Here is a 17,276-nt window from a genome sequence, read left to right as displayed (position 1 = left end):
ATAGAGCTGAGGGCACAGCACCAGCCCACAAGGCTGCAGGGGGCAGGAGCCAGCCAGGGCCATTGCCCCGATGTGGCAGGGACAGGCAGGGACAGCGGGTGCAAGTTATTTTGGGGGTGGACCTTATCTGCAGGTTTTGTTTGCTCTCCTGAAAGGGTCTATACATCTGGCAGCCGTTCTTCAGCCCAGCCAAATGCCATTAGGATGATCTGGGAAGAGCCAGCCTTCTCTTCCAAGGAGTTGACAGCCAAGGGACAGAGAGTAGGTGCATCTGCATCTATTACATATGTACTGCAGGTATGCACACCCCAATAATCCCTGCTCTGTGGGACTGGATGCAGGTGCCTGTGGGGTTATTGCAGAGATGGTTCCTCCCTTCCCAGGCAGCCCAGAGCCCTTGAGCTGTAGAACCCACTCACCTGGGGGCGGTATCTCTTGGCATATTTGTATATCTCAGCCATGGCGACATTGGTGTTGAACTCATTTCGATATTTCTTTATAAAGAGAGAAAAGAGAGGGGAGAGTATCAGCAGGATGGAGCATGTGAGTTCCAGCCCAGCCAGCAGGCACTGACCACAGTGAAAGCAGATTGTGCCTGCCTTTCCTGTCATGTTGGTACAGCTGGATTTTTAGGGAAGCTGCATTTGCTTGCATCAGGATAGGTCTTGGTCTTTTCAAAGCCAGCTGTAAATACCTATGCTGGGCAGCACTGCATATCCCTGTGTGTCCAAAACTATTTCACAGGAGGGGACAGCACATCAGCTGCACTGCAGAATATCAACAGAAAAATCCTGCTTGGTGCCCAAAGCTAAAACACGCTGGGGAGAAGGTTTGATTTTGAGGAACATGCAGTGCATCGCTGGCAGGACTCTGATCTGGAATGTGGCTGCCAGCTCGTGTGGCTGGTACCAGGGCTGGCTGCCAGTGGCTGTCCCTGGCAGTTGTGCCTGGGAGCCAGCTGGCTGGGTGGCTGCGGGACTGCAGAAATCCTCGTCCAAACTTCCTGGCTTTTTGGCACTGAATTTTGCTCTCAATTCCCAGCAGTGCCAGAGCTAGTTAGGCTCAAGCAAACTCATGGGTGTTTACTGCAGCTCTGGCAGTAATTGAAGATGCTTGGAATTAGGTCAGATGAAGTTTGTGTGTGGAAGTTTCAGGCAAAATATCCTTTCCTGTGTGCTCCTTCCAGCACCTAAGCAGTAGCTGATGGCTACGTGCATTCCCTGCTGTGGCCAGGCTCCAGCAGGACGCTGAGCCTGCAGGCTCAAGCCCATCCCCTCCACCCCTTACCCGTGACTCCTCGGCCAGGTGGGCGTTCATCTCCTGCTCGCTCAGAGGGGGCATGTCGTGGATTTGCTTGTAGTATCTCTGCACTATCTTCCGGTACTCGGGGATCTCCTTGGCATACAGCAATTTGTTGGTCGGGGAGTCCTAGAGCGAGGGCGAGACACTGAACTCAGGCACTGGGCTGGTCCTGCCTGAAAATCTTATCCTGTTTGCCTGACCAGAGCACTGGCATCAGACAGGGACCTCAGCTACAGCTGGTGCAGGAAACAGCCTTGCCTTTGGTGCCAGCTGTGGCAGAGAGGAGTGCGGGGCCGGGCAGCTCCGAGGCACGGAACAGCTCGTGGCACAAGGGCTGAGACACATCCAGGATCTCTGGATGGGCACCATGTGCCTGTGCAGACACAGCACCATCCTGCTGCCCTTGCATGAGCTGAACATCCATCAGCTCAAGCTGGACAATTACAGGTTGAATTTCGTCAGTTGAAATGTTGCTTTTGGATTTTTCATGTAGCTTTGATTTATTTTGCATTGGCTAATCCAGCCTGCCTGGCCTAAATTGAGTGCACATAAAGTAATTAACAGAGAATACTGAATTCTCTTGATTAATGTCAGCTTGGACACAGCAGCCTTAACCTCCCAGTCACACAACTGAGTTGTACCAGTGGAGGCACAACCCTGCTGCCCTCCTTGCAAACACAGCATGAATAATTTTAACCTCAGGCAATCCTGCCCTCCTGATATCATTACCCCAGGAATGAACTTGGATGACTAGCCTGGTGTTGCATCCCCAAGGGGAACGGCCCCAGGCCTGGGGACACCAAAGGGAGTGAGATCACCAGGTCCTGCCACCCCAACACCGTGTGCAGGACTCTCCCCAGTGCTGACAGGTGGAGAGGGGAGGGGACCTGCTGAAGGGAGGCTGGTTCTGCCCACGGGCAGCACACTTGGCTCTGTCAGGCAGGAATAGGGGAGCCCGGGGTGACTCCAATCTGCTGCTGCAATCTGTAGCTTGGCTAATGCTGCAGGGGAAGCAGGAAACGGGCACCAGATCCCACAGCAGTTCATTTTCAAACCCAGTGACAAGGCATTATGAGAATATGGCCAACTTACACTGAGCCTGCTCATGGCATTATTTTTTTCCCCTTGGAAACACAAAGGAAAACCATGCTGCCTTTTTTCTAAGTTATTTTTTAATTTGGGTCTGATTTGTCTCTATTACGAAGTGATAGGTGCTGGTTTATTAACTGCTTGTGCACTGCAGATGTATGGACTGAGTCTGCTCTCACATTTGCAGTATCGAGAGCAACGTGCTGAAACCAAGGGAAGAATCCAGTCTGGAAAATGCTCAGTGAAACATTGCGTGTACATGCAAGCTGATTTTTATGCTGAGGATTTATTCTTCCCACATTACTCAACAATTCATTCACTTATACTATTGTATTCCAGAAAAGTGTTTCCATCTGCTGTCTGACTCCAGCTGACCCCTCTTCCCCTCATCTGCCACTTGACAAGGACAAATTGTAGGTGTTGCGTAACACATGCAAAAAAAAGACCAAAACCCAAACAAACAAAAAATCAAGTACTCATTAGATCTTCCTCCAGCATTAACCTCTCCCAACAAAGGCTTCCTGCAGCTCTGGGGCTGGGGGGCAGCGCCCACCCCCTCACTGCAGGGTGTCCCCCAAGTCACACACTGCCACCGCCAGCCTCTGGGTTGGGGGGGCAGGGGGGTGATTTACAGCATTTCTTAATAAAACTTATTTATGTCAGGAAGTTTCAAATGTCAGCACTGCGCTCAGCCAAGGCAGTGGGAGAAAAGGGAAAGAATAAGCACATGGGACATCTCCCTGCTGGCCAGCCCTGCGGGGCTGTGTGGGGCCTGGGGGTGGGACAGGGCACCTGGCTCATGCAGCCTTGGTGTGCCTGGGGCAGGCTCAGCTCCCACTGCTGTGCTGAGCCCACCAGCCCAACCCCACAATGGGCATGGCCACGCTGGGAGGGACACACATCCCCTGGCTGGGAGGGACACACATCCCCTGGCTGGGAGGGACACACATCCCCTGGCTGGGACCTACACACATCCCCTGGGTGGCATGGACATGCTGCACGGGAGGACAGCACCAACTGGGGCAGTGTTTGCTGATGGACAGTGACACTGGGATGGCCCTGGACAGCCTCACACCTCTAGGTGGGCCAGGCCTGGTCTGTGATCCCTGCACAGGTTCCATGTCCCGCCTAAGTCAACAGCAGAAAATATTTGTCTGCTTTAGCAGCAGCTCAGCTGGCTCAGGAAGCGTTTCAGACACGGTGCAGAGTCAGCAGGTGCTCTGCCATGGCTGCAGGACAGCTCCTGGAGCTGATGGACACCCTGAGCACACAGCCCAGTGCTCGGTGTCCTGCACCCTCTGAGCCCCAGCTGGGGACCCTGCCTTGTGCCCATCCTGCCTGGGACTGTGTCCCCACTCCCTGGCTACTGTTTGTGACAGAGGAGGTGCAGATTTCAAACTCAAGCCTGAGCAAACAGGTGGGGAAGGGAGGGAAAAACGCATCCCTGGAGACAACCAAAATGGAGCTGCATGAGGCCAAGCAATGGCTCCAGCCAGCCATGGAGGGAGGCTGGGCTGGGCTGGTGACCCCTGGCAGGCCCTGCCCTGCCCACCCAGACTGGCCCCTGCGTGGGGCTCCTGCTGGCTGTACCTTGCCCAGCTGCAGGTCGGAGAGCGAGCAGGCGTCGATGAAGGCCTGGGCAATCACAGACAGACAGGCGTCAATGTGGTCTGTCTTGTCAATGTCGAACACGAACTGCGGGTTTTTCAGGATGTTCACCCAAAACCTCAGCGGTAGGCTGCAAAGGGAAGGATCCAGGGACACACACGAGATGAGTTTTTATGTACCAGAGGGTGGCGGGAAATGCAGGAAAGACAGTGATAGAAAGGGCGTAGTAGAGAGGAAAGCTGAGGAGATGTGTTCTGCTCTTTAATCATCCCCAGTACCTCTGCCTTGATAGAGGGGCAGGGACACACCTTCACCCTCAGACATTTTTTCAGGCTGGGGGACGTGGCACATACAGCCTTCTCCAGGCACACACGTGCCCTGCTCCTCCAGCAGCTCAGGCCCAGAGGGGCACCAGCAGCTTTGCCCATGTGGGTCTGGTGAGTCAGGCTTCCCCACTTGCTGCTGTTTGGAGCAATGGTGTCATCTCCTTCTCCCTCTTTCCTGACACTAACCATCATCTGGTTCTGATAGTGAGCCTGGCCCCACAAAATGCATTTCATCTGTCTCTTTTTCTGTCCTCTCATAATTTTCTCCTTCAGTTATTTCACTGCTGATTTGGCCACAACACAGTCTATTGCTCACCCTTCCTGAGCAGCTGAGAGGTGAAAACCACTGAAAGTCTTTGCTCTACAGGCCAGTGAAGATAGTAAAGGGTAGGCGAATCTGTTGCCCAATGGTTGTATCTGCATGCCTGCTCTCCCAGTAAAATTTGGTTTTAATTTTCACACATTGGCCTGGAAACAGTTCCTTTCTCCACAGTCTCCAAAGTGCTGAGCCTCTCCTTGACGCTCTCTCCATTTAAATCCTCTGGTTTCTTTCCTGCACTATTTCCCCTTCACTTTGGCTCCTCCACCCCATTCCTGCTGCTTGTGTCCCTCAGCACCACTCCATCTGTTCCACTGTTGTGGTGCTCACCAGCACCACTGTCACAGCACCTGCCCCCAGAGTCTCCTGAATACCCTGGAGACTCAGCTTGGCTACAGACCTAAATCAGGAAAAATGCTACTAAAGGGCTGAAAAGGCAGAAAGCAAATGAAAAGGATCCAAATATGTTGGTTTTAAAATTTCCATGACGTTTTAAGACCTGACATAGTCTTGGACTCTGTCTCAGATCTCCAGTGCTTGCAGCTAACATCATTTGCTGTCTCCCATCATCCTATTTCTCCTTTCATTACTTGTGTGTGCCAGCTCTTTCTGCCCTTTGTCTGCCCATACCTCCTCTTTCAGCTCACTGCTTCCCTGGGCTTCATATTTGTTCAAAGCTCTCCAACCCTGTGTTTGGCTTCATCTTTCACAGCCCTCTCTGCCACCCTCCCTGTTTTCCAAGTCTCTCTTCTACTTTTAGCAACCTAATGATTAGTCCAGGACACCAGGGTTTTGCAGCTGCTGCTCCCAAGAGATGGAAGGAAGAAAAGAAGGATTTCCTTTTCCAAACCTGTTGGTCTTCCAGATGTGCAGAGTGTCAGGGTCTGTGATCCCTCTCTTCTCTGCCTGTTCCTCTAGGAAGTCAAAGAAATACTTCACAGCCACGGGCGGTTTGTCGTCTCGGATACTGAGAATGGCTTTGAACAAATCATCCAGGAACTTCTGGAGCGTGCCCTGCAAGACAAGGACACAGGGGACCCTGGGGAGAGCTGCAGCACCCAAGCCCAGGAGAGCAGCAGAGGGGCTGTGACTGCTGCACGATGGGGGACACCCTTTGCTGCCAGCTGGATAAGTCAGAAGAGAGAGGGGATGCCAAAGCAGGGAGGGAACAGTTTGTCTGGATAGTGATATAATAAAGTTGCATTTGGGGTTAATTTCTTTTGGCATCGAGATTTTCTTTCTTACTGCTGGGATCTCACATCTGTGCTTGTGCTGTACAGCACAGACAAAGAGGACCAGAGACTGCTGGCCATCCTGTGATCTTTGCTTCAGGGAGGCAGCATGCTGGGATTAAAGATGGGCCAGATCTGACCTCAGATCACACAGACATTTCTCTGTCTCCCACAGCTGACCATCTCCATCTCCTGTCCCAGCAGCACCTCTTTCTGGGGAGATGGGTTCAGGTCTCAGCTATGCATCTCAAGCCCTGAGGCAGCCAGAATCCCTCTTTCCTGCACAGACCCCAGTCCATCCCAGGGAGATCATGGGGGGCACTGCACAGCAGCAAGGATGAGCTGGGAAGCTGCAGGGATCCCCAAGGAGCCTGACAGCCTCACTAAACATGTTCCAGTCATCCAGAGAGGAATCCCACTGCCTTTGGGGAGCAGCCAGCCCCTGGAGCAGGCTTCTCCCTCCAGACCACAAACAATCCCACCTGCCAAGAATGGGGCAGCCCAGCTCCTACCTTGGTGGAGAGTAGCCGTGTCAGGTAGATCTCTGGGAGAACCTTCTTCCTATGGCTCTGCCTGTGGGACTTCTTATGTTCCACTGATTCATCAGTTGGGAGAACCTGGTTCCAGATAAATCACATGGTCAGAGCACTCTGCCCTGGAAGTGTCATACTAAATTTCCCTTTCAGCATAGAATTTCAACTGCATATAAAATTCAATTAAAAAACAGTTATGCTCTATAAACACACCCTTATATGGCTTTAAAAAAGTGATCCATAATACTCAGTTTTTCTGACGTTTCTCCTGTGCTCTTTATTGCCTCTCTCACCCTAGATGATGGAAATGAACCCATCCATCTCCCCTTGCACACTGACCTGCTTGCCCCCCTGGGCTCTCACAGCCCTGTCTGGGCTGCACCTCAGGCTCCCAGCAGCAGTGCACATGGCTTCTGCAGAAACCACCTTTGCTTGGATTTGGAAAAAGCACAGTATGTAGGAATGCTGGCTTTTTCAAAACAAAAATGAATATTCCACTGGTCAGATCAGTGAATTACTCTCTATAATGACAAAACAAGCAACTGGAGTCCATCTTGGCATTGTTTCACATGTGAACACTGGTTTCCCATCCCTTTTCCCTCCTTGCTCTGCACATGTGTGTGTGTGCATGTGTACTTCTGCTTCAGCATGGAAATGCTGCAGAGAGAAAAACCTTCAAACCAGGCTATAAAATATTGTTGCTGTTGTCCATAACACCGTTTTTCATGACAGCTTTTAGCAGCATTTAGCACTTGGCACTTGCAGCACGGTGCAGCAGCAGGAGCCCACGGAGCTGCCCAGCCTGGGAAGCAGGGGGGATGCCAGGAGCTGCCCACAGGTGACCCAGCTGAGGATGCTGCTGGCACTGACACTGTGCCACGGCACGCTCTGACACCCCCTGAGCTCTCTGCCTGCCAGCAGCTCCATCGGACACAGCAATTTCTCTGCCATCCCCGTAATTCTTTATCGTGTCCCACAGATTATCTACAGATAAAGATTACCTACAGATCACCTTTCTGTGCCTCTTTGAACCCTGCTGAAGAGAACTAATGAGCCCTGATGCAGCTTGTTCCTCACATCTGACACTATAGCCCACAGACATCATTTAAGTTAGTATCAGCAGCCCTCACGTGCAGCCATCATCCCAAAAGGGACACTTACCAAGTGGAAGTACTTCTCAGTGTCCAAATCCTTCACTGTGAAGAGCAAGAGAGACACAGTGACTCAGTCAGGGGGGCCCAAACTGAAATCCACCTCCACTGGTGACCTCCATGTCAAGAGGCATCTGAACCCCAAGAACTCCAACACCAGGCTGGCATTCTCAATCACAAGTGATCTCAATGTCTCTCCTTGTTTTAGGGTTGTTTATTGCATTATGGGGCTCGTGACAAGTACCTAGGAAGCTCTTTAAGGGGGACCTGAGGTCTCCCAAGGGATGTTTTAAGAGAGACTCGAGAGGGCATGAGAGCAGGATGAGCACAGGGGCACCCCTGCACCGTGATGCCCTGCTGTGCCCCATGCTCCCAGATTATCCTGAACCCCAGCATCAGGGCAGCTCAGTCCCAAGCAGCTCCTTGACACAGCAGGCAAAGCACTCCTAGAGAGCCAGGAGGCAGCCTGGAAACAGGGTTTGAAAATCCTTGTTTAATCTGGATTTCTGTCTCACTTAGTCTGTTTTCACTCCATGCAGCCTGAAACCTAGAAATGCACTGGCAAGGGACTGAATATATGCAACTGTGAGGGAGAGGACTTTTTCAACCAAGTGGTTTCAGATTCTTCTTTTCTCTCACTCTGTCAGCACAGACTGGATGCTGGCTCCCAGTGAGGGTGTGAGATGGAAGGTGCAAACACCTTGAGGGCTGGAGAGCACCCTATGCCCCATGAGGCAGAGGGAGGACACTGGATGACATGTTCAGAGCCACTGCATCCCCAGCACCCAGGAACGGGGGCTGGCAGTGTCTTGCAGCACCTCCAGCCAGCCAGAACCCTCTGACAGTGCAAGCATTCCTAAGAAAGAGATGTTACCTCTGCTCAGCGTGGTGTCCTTCTTGTCTGTCAAACTCATGGCCAGGGATGCCCCTTCAGGGATCTGTGCAGGAAGGGAAGAACACACATTGATGATGGGGGCCTTATCAGTGCCTCCCTGGTCCTGGGGAGATCCCAGGAGCTGGAGGATGCTAGTGCAGTCATGGTTCTGCCACAAACAGCCCCTGAACCTGCCCTGCCCTGCCCTCCATTACGTGGAAAGGCAATTTTCAATACAAGATAGCGAGGTTCTCAAACCCAGTGGGAATTGGGCAAACACATGTATCTAAGATACATTTTTGGATGTGGACACCAGGTAATTGGAAAAGGAAGGAGAGTTTGGCTGTGCAGGTGCTGGTTTGCCATTCCCCAGACGGGAGAAGGGGATGGTGGCAGCCCCTGTGCCACGGGGGCACCGTGCCAGCAGCACGGCTGCCACCCCCATAACCATGCTAATGAGCACTCAGCTCCACTTTTGTTTTCCAGGCACAGATACAGACCAGTGGGGATTATGCTTCCAGGCATACCAGGGAATAAGAACATCGTTAAGTATTTCTGGTTTCATTTAATTTTAAACAGAAAAACAGTCAAGAAAACAATCTGATTCACCATGTTTCCTCATATTTTTGGCCTCACTTCCTCCTGGTATCCCCAGCCCCTGCTCTCAGGGCAGGCACTGACAGTTGTAGCTGCGATTTCAGCAGGAGTGCAGATCAAGAGCACTGTGATACTAATCAGCCAGGCTGGTGGCCCTTGGGAATAAGAGCTTTTTCCCCTCCTCTTTCTGTTGTCAGTAATAACTTGTTTTGCATGAAGAGTGTTAATTAGTTTCTGTGTGTTGCAATATTAACGAGATTCTCGCCAGGGCAGATGTCTATTCCCTGGAAGCTCTCAGGGAGCTATGGCAACCCCTCTGCTTGTTGCTGATGATCCCGTTTTTGGAGGGGAGCTGCAGCTCGCCCTGGAGGCCAGGCAGGCTCCGAGGGAGCAGGGGTGACACTCCCCTGGGGTGTCACACTCCCCTGGGGTGTCACAGCTTTACCTTGTAATGTGCTAATGTGTTGAGTTTCTTCCTGCCATCCTCCACCACCGAGGTGTCATCCAGGTCCCGCAGGATGTAGCTGTCGGTGCTGGTGGCAAACCACTCTGAACACAGAGAGGGCAGAGGTGAGACCCAGCCTGAAGCAGGCAGGGGCCAGGGCTCTGGGCTGAATGGCTGCCCTGGTGTCTGCCCTCCTGCCCTGCTCCCTCACCCACTGCTCTGGCAGACACCACTTCAATGCTTCCCCTGTTTTTCCAGCCTGGCTGGTCCCATGCACCTGCTCCTTACCCAGGTCCACGTCTTCCACCCTTGGCCACTGCGAGTAGGGGACGTTCTTGCAGAAGGCCTCCAGAATTTTCTCTTTCACCTGACTGAGTGTGTCCGTGTCCATGGCTCTGACACTCAGGGAGTCCATCCCACAGCCTTGGAAGGAGACGTTGAGGTTCTGCAGGCAGAGGCTGTGTTAGGGACCAGCTGCCTGGTTCTGCTGGCTCCCAGGAATGCTTGGAAGCTGCAGTGTCTGCACAGCTCTGGCTGGTGCGCCCTGAGCCCGTGCTGATGGAAATCAGGCTGAACTAATGTGGCCATCGATGCTTTACAGCATGAGAAGCTCTGATTTACTGCCCCAGGGGCTGAGGGCTCTGTTGACCAAGCTGGGAGAACACAGGGAGCATCACAGCAGGCCCCTCTCACGCTGTCTTGCTAATGGGGCTTGACCACCACCAGGCAGGAGGAAGGGTCAGCCCCCATTAGCAGCCGTGTCCTCACTTGCTTGGCTCCAACTGGTGACTAATGGGACCACCAAAGCTCATTGCTCAGCCTCTGCTTAAAGCATGCTCCACTGCTTAAACCAGCTCTAAGCCTGCTGCAGGATGGGTCTGCTGCAATGCCTGGAGCCCTAGAGAGCTCCTGGGCAGTGGGACAGGCAGCTGTGAGAGCCCACAGGCTGCCACAGACACCTGCTCAGAGACCAGGGAAGCACAGCTACTGCCTCAGTCACAGCCCAAAGCTGCAGGGCAAGGAGAGCAACTCTTTCTAGCAGAAACCCTCTCCTCTTTTCGCCTTCTCCTCTCACCAGCTGTGCAGACCTAAATGCAATGAGCACAGCATCTCCCTCTCACCCAGCTCTGGGGGAGCCCCAGCACCTGGGTACTCACCCTTGGCTTTGCCTCTATGTTCTCCCTCAGCAGCCACTCCTCATTGAGGGTGTACCTGGCCTTCCCTGTGATGGCATCGATGGAACCCTTGTTAATCTGCTGTTTGATGGCACAGATCAGCAGGAAGAAGGGCTCTCCAACTGTCTCCTGGAGAAAGGAAAGAAAACCAAGTCAGCAGACCGGACCTGGTGGTGACAGGTCCATCAGCAGGGCAGCAGGGACAGGCTCTGTGTGGACAGTGAAGGTGCCTCTGTTCCAGGGAGCAGGACTAGTCCAGGTGCTGCAAACACCGGGTGGGGGCTATCACCTCCCAGCTCCCACTTGCCTCTCTCTTAGGCTGCTCAGAAGTTTTCAGACTTGTGGCAACATGACAGAGCAGATGGGGAAGAGGACACAACAGCCAACAACATCCACAGGCCGTTTTTGGGGCTGCTGTAACTGTCAGCACCAACACAGCCCATCCAAGTTCTGCAGCAAGCACTGGAGCTGGGGATTGCACCAGGGGCTGTGCCAGCCTGTGCTGTCTCAGGGGCAGAGCTGGTGCTGCTCAGAAGGCAGGGACATATGCATGGCTGTGCTGAGTGGGGATGTGCACACAAGATACTCGGGAAAATGCAAATGTGCATTAATTTACATGTGAATTACACGGGAACAGGGAGAACCCAGCACACTGTGCTACAGAGATGCCTACTGACAGGGTGCAGACTGTAAAACACACTGCACTCAGCAGGACAAGACAGGGCTGATGTGCACAAAAATCCAAGAACAGAGGTATTTGGGCACCCAGCTTTCTCATGAACATGTCAGCTGAACCTCTCATTGGGCTGCATGGTTTGCCACTGAACTCTGGGAGTGAGCCCACAGCCTGGGCCTGTGGCTCTGGGAACCAGTGCTCATACTTCTCATACCACAGCAGGGCCCTCATCACAGCAAAACAGAGCATCAGGGTCAACAAGCTGTTCCCATGTGACAGCAAGCAAACACACCATTTAACTCCTTACATTCATCAAACCTAAGTTAATGGGAGAGAGGTGGCACTCCTGTAGCAAGAACAAAAAATACAACAGGGAGCATCTATTTGTGGTGTGATTCAGCTACACAGTTTAATGCCAAATTTCTGATTCACTTCTGCCTGCTGCACTGATGTGCAAGGGAAACTTCAGCTATTTTCTTAAGGAGCTCTTCAGTGTTAGAGTACATCCCATTCTCCCTAATGTTCACGTTCAATTTCCTTCCAGTGAGGCAAGTGCAAATTCTGCACAGTTCTGTATTCGGAGCCTCCCCCCGCACACACAGGCCTGTGAGAGACTGAGAGCCTGCTCCAGACAACAGATACCCAGGGTTTTGATATTTGTCAGCTAGGAACTGCTAAATCCTGTTCAATCTGCTTCTTAATTAAAACTTGGTGATTCTTTTATCCTAATTGTCCTATAATTGCTAAAGCAATTAGTTGGATGTCAGTTTGGATGCGCAGCATTTGGTGCGGTTGATGCTGGGGATGCAGCAGGGCTGTCGGTGGGCACAGGCTGGCTGTGCCAGCAGGGCACTCACTTCCTTTGCAAGGGTAACTTCATAAGCACCAGGCAGCTCTCTGGGTCTGCTGCAGGGGTCTCATGATTGCTGCAATGCTCCTATGAGCAGGCAGCACAAAAGGGGCTCAAAGCAGGGCTGGGGGTGCTGGGATGCAGGAAGGCATCACTTCTAGAATGTAGAGAAAGGTGTGGAGTCAAGAAGTGGAGAAGCTGAGGATTGCAAAGAGTGAGGAATGTGCAGAAGACACAAAGAGTTCATTTTGGAGAGAAAGGCAGAAGGAAGATAGAACAAGGGGACAGCACTGACATGGAGACTTCCTGGGGCTGCATTACCACTGCCCTCATACTGCAAACCACAAGGCACCACTGGCTGGCCCTGCACACATCAGTCTCTGACACTGGCCATGCTACCAACAGGAGCCCTGTTTGTGTCACATGGAGCAGGGACAAACCTGAGGTCAAACCCAGGGTCGGGCTCTGGAGCCTGCCCATCCCTGCCATGGGCAGCTCCAGCCAAAGGGAGACTGCAGTGCCTCCAAAAGCATTAAGAAGGGCAAGTCCTACGGCTAGGGGAGCCCTTGGGGGTTGAAATGAGCAGGGGTCAGGGCTGGCTGGTGGCACCTCCCTGCTCACACAGGCTGCCCTGGCACTGCGGGGTCACTGCAGGGAGCACGGGCAGGACTTGGGCCAGCCCAGCCCACAGGGGACACAGCCACACTGCTCCACTGCAGAGATGCTATTTCTGTTTGGCTTTTTGGCTTTCAGGCTCAGGAACTCTGGGATGTTATGGAAATCTGCAAAAGTGCTAATCAGACAGCGAATTTCAAAGCAGGGGAAGAAGAGCTGGCAGGCAGGGACTAGAGATAAAATGGCAAACTTGTGAAACCTCCAGCATTGTTCGGAAAACTCATCTGGAAAGGAATCAAAACTGTCTTTGGACTTGGCTGGTTAGGAGAAAGGAAGTTTAACCAGAAGAGATCAGTGCTGATTCAGGACAAAAAAATACTTAAAAAAACACAGTCTGGGGCCTTTTTTTTCCTCCTATTGTGAATGTATTTTAATGAGGCTTCATTTTCATTTTTGACTGAACTCTTACGGGCCCTTAAAGCTACCCAGGGCACTGAAATAACTGCAGTAATGGAAAGCACAGTTCAGGCTGGCAGGACTTGAACTGCTCCACGCACAAGGAGCGTGGGAGGGCTTCATTTTTATATGCCTGGGAAAACAAAAAGGTTTAGAGCACAGACTGGATTCACATGTTGCTGCCCTATTAACACAACTCTGACAAGTTATTATAGATGTCCTCCCAAGAACACACTACAGCCATTTCCAAAATGTTTTGGTGAGCCTAGGGTGGGAACAGCACAGAAAACAGCTGCTTATCCCAAGTGCCTGCTAATTTTGGGACAGTTATCTGTTTGCATTCTGTGAAGAACCAAACCTCCATCCCACACACAAAACTTGGGTAAGCTCGGACCCAGACATAAAAGCCGAATTCCAGAACCCAAGTTTTCCTTTAACTCCCCAGCCCTGTTAGGCGCCAGGCACAATGGCACTGTGGTAGCTCATGGAGAAGGCTTTCTTTTAAAGCTCTCTCTACCAAAACTGTAGCACAATGTAGAGATGTGGGCCATTTCATCTGCGATTCTCAGATTCAGAGCAGAGCTCTGCACTGATTGTGCAAATGCTGAAGTTGCCTCTGAGCCCCCGTGGCTCACAGCAAGCCCCTGCCAGCTCCTCCCAGCCCCTCCCAGGCTGAGCCAGCCCCACCCGTGGACTCCATCCTTCAGGTGCCCTCCACATGTGCAGGCCACGAATGCCTGTGGCCAGCAGCTCCTTCCCAGCTGAAGACAGCTCCTTCAAATCATTTTCCCCCAAAACACAAATGGACGGGCTGTTAGGCAGAGCATTAATGTGAAACAAATGTTTTGAGCATGTAGCGTTGACTTACAAGGGAAAATACAAGCACTTGGAATTTTTCCACTGCACAACGGCGGGGACTTTCTCAGCAGCTGTTTCAAATAGACGTTGTGATTAATGGGGATAATTCAGGAATGAAAACCAGGCCCATCATCACATGTCTGACAGAGCAGTGCTACAGGCAGGCGGGCAAGCCTTCTTTTTAACCAAGAAATGCCTCTCCGAAGGCAGCAGAGTTTGATCCTCAGGAATGCAAGGCACATGGGAGGCCTTTGGCTATCACTACTATTTAAATCACAGCCCTGAGCTGACACCAGCCGTGTGGAAGGAGTGCTGTCTGTTCCACCACAGGAGCTCCATCCTCATTTGTGTGGTGGGGAAGATGCCAGCTCTGCTGATCTGGATCAAGCTCCTGTCCCATTGCACAGCTGGGCTTGTGTCACCTGGGACAAATTTCCTCTCCAGACACTCCTATCTGACCAATTCTTTTCCCTTTTTGTGTTTCAGGAGCAGCTCAGTGTCTCCTCTGATCCCAGCCTCACTGTGGATGGAGAATGTGAGATATCAGAGTCTCCTGGAAATCATCTTCATTGCTGTTTAGTTTGGAAACCATTTGCTTTCAGAGAAGGGGCAGAGGCTGCAGGGATGCTCTGCACTGCCATGGCTTCAGGCTGGACATGGGAGGGGACTGCAAACCCAGTGTGCAGCCTTAGCCCCTGCCAAGAACCTGCTGCAGGTGATGGAAATGCACGTTCAGCCAGCAGCCCAACAGCTCTGCAGAGAACCCAGGCACCTCACAGTCCTGCCCCCAACCATGCCCCATTCTCATCCTCCCTCTGTGGGCCACGAGCTGGGGCAAGCCAGCTCACAGCTCACAGCTCACAGCATCAGTGCCCGGCCCTGGGGATGGCCACAGCCCCCCCTGGATGGCCACAGCCCCCCCTGGATGGCCACAGGCCCTGCTGGCCCCAGACCAGCCTGCAGGAATGGGCAGCTCCCACGCAGTGCTGTGTGTGGAGCTCCTCACCATTGTGAGCTGTGTAATGTGCTCAAGCCCTCAGGCCCATGTGATAAGGCTCCACTTTCCTCTTTTTCTTTTTTCCCTGAGAAAACCTTCTTGCACAATGTCCATTTTTAGCACAAGCTGGAGCTGGATCAGATGCCTCACATGTGGTCTCCCCTCCCCAAAAGGGAAAATCAGCGCTTTTTTTTCTCCAATGGTTAAACTACAGGCACAAAATCTGAAGATTACAAAAGATTCCTCTTTTCTGTCCTTACAGGCTGGGTAGCTGGGCTACATTGGCACAGCCATCCTCATCCACTCCTGCAACTCTTCTTTCATTAGACTGGCTAACTGTGTCAGCTAAAATGAAAGATTATGAACTAAAAAAACACTGGCCTTAGGATAAAAAGTGATCATCTGGGATCAGAAGACATCACAATATATATGAAGACAATATAGAATTGCTTCTGTGGATGTAGAAAACACTTTGGAAAAAGAGATTTTTTCAAAGGCTTTTTCAAGGCTCTTCCCATGGGTAAAATGGGGTATCCTCCAATTAACTGCTGTGGAATCAATTAAGTTATTGCTCAATTCTTCTGGGGAATTCCAAACAGAGCTGGCAAACGTTGGAGATAAAGCACTGAGCAGATGGACTGCTGATGGCTCTGAGATGCCAAACATATTCCTGCTCATTACCAAGAGAAGCCCATCAGCCTTCTGGGACAGACACCCCAGCTCTCCTGCTCAGATTGAGCAGAACCTCGGGGATGCCTGTGCGGGAGAGGCCCCACACAGCAGCGGGCACTGACACAGAGCAGCCCCTGCCCCGTGCCTCCAGCCCTTCTCAGCACCATGGCTCCAGGGACAGACACACTGACTGCTCAGCACGGGCTGGTCACACAGACTGCACACAGGCTACACACAGATTACACACAGATTACACAGAGATTACACACAGATTACACACAGACTGCACACAGACTACACACAGACTGCACACAGACTGCACACAGACTGCACACAGGCTACACACAGACTGCACACAGATTACACACAGATTGCACACAGATTACACACAGACTGCACACAGACTGCACACAGGCTGCACACAGACTGCACACAGGCTATACACAGACTGCACACAGATTACACACAGATTGCACACAGATTACACACAGACTGCACACAGGCTACACACAGACTGCACACAGACTGCACACAGATTACACACAGACTGCACACAGACTGCACACAGGCTGCACACAGACTGCACACAGGCTACACACAGACTGCACACAGACTGCACACAGATTACACACAGACTGCACACAACCACGGGGTTCCCAACACCTCCAGCCATCCTGGTTATTTTTCAGCTCCCCTATGGCTCCTCTCGAGCACAGTGAAAACGTTGATCTGTGCTCTGGCCTGCCATGAAGACTGAGCTCACCAAAGCCCTGGGCAGAAGTGGAGAAGCAACTGACCTTCAGGTTGCTTTCCTACACCTGAATCATTCAATACATGAGATTAGTGACCATTTGAGTGGCACTGCTAGCAAGTGTCAGGCTGTCCCCCACATCCCTCATCCCTGCTGCACACAGAGTGATCCTGCCCCCACTGCAGCAGGGGCTGGCTCTCTTACTCTGAGATAGCTGTACATGCAGATGGACATCCAGTTGGTGAGCATCTTCTCCACCACAGATTCTGTCCTCCTCAGCATAAGCTTGGGGTTTTTGGAAGCTGAAGCATCTATTAGATCTACCAAGAGGTCCTTCATGATGCTGGTGTAATACTCCAGTTTCCCATGCAGTGCAATAGTAAGCAGGGAGGCCAGGTTACACCTGAAATACAGAATGGTACAGGACTCAAGCCCCAATCCAACAAGGCTGAACTGCTGGTGGGCACTAAAAAACCCAACACACAAAGACAATCTTTCAGACAATTTTCATGAGCCTTCCTAATGGTGTTAGAAGTTCCAGCCCTCCTTCAGTGCTGCAGGACCTCAGGTCAGCTTGCACACCCTCACTGGTAAGCCAAATGGGTGAGTGCTCTTCAGGGTTTATGGCCACCCATTTCTAACAGAAATGTGGAGGCCAGTGTGACTCAACTGTGCACTGAAACACAGCCCAGACACTGGCTGGATTGCTTTGGGTTAGGAATAAATTAGTGTCCTGCAGCTGCCAAGCCT

General features: G+C 51.9%; 1 protein-coding gene across 2 annotated transcripts in view; it reads right to left on the bottom strand.

Moving 5' to 3' along the window:
- Positions 1-17,276, bottom strand: part of PLXND1 (plexin D1) — a 68,695-nt gene that overhangs the window by 2,740 nt on the left and 48,679 nt on the right. For both annotated transcript variants that reach the window (XM_014874095.2, XM_088171209.1), the window contains exons 25-35: positions 16,731-16,929; positions 10,634-10,780; positions 9,765-9,921; positions 9,477-9,580; positions 8,435-8,498; positions 7,571-7,605; positions 6,389-6,493; positions 5,495-5,658; positions 3,982-4,129; positions 1,288-1,428; positions 420-494 (exon numbers count right to left, since the gene is read on the bottom strand). In XM_014874095.2, the coding sequence (XP_014729581.2) occupies positions 420-494; positions 1,288-1,428; positions 3,982-4,129; positions 5,495-5,658; positions 6,389-6,493; positions 7,571-7,605; positions 8,435-8,498; positions 9,477-9,580; positions 9,765-9,921; positions 10,634-10,780; positions 16,731-16,929 (1,339 nt within the window). The remainder of the gene's footprint in view (positions 1-419; positions 495-1,287; positions 1,429-3,981; positions 4,130-5,494; positions 5,659-6,388; positions 6,494-7,570; positions 7,606-8,434; positions 8,499-9,476; positions 9,581-9,764; positions 9,922-10,633; positions 10,781-16,730; positions 16,930-17,276) is intronic.

Source organism: Sturnus vulgaris, chromosome 11 (assembly GCF_052056855.1).
Source record: "Sturnus vulgaris isolate bStuVul1 chromosome 11, bStuVul1.hap1, whole genome shotgun sequence".
Taxonomy (NCBI): domain Eukaryota; kingdom Metazoa; phylum Chordata; class Aves; order Passeriformes; family Sturnidae; genus Sturnus; species Sturnus vulgaris.
The sequence above is the reverse complement of the archived record's forward strand: the minus strand, read 5'-3'. Positions and strand labels throughout refer to the sequence as shown.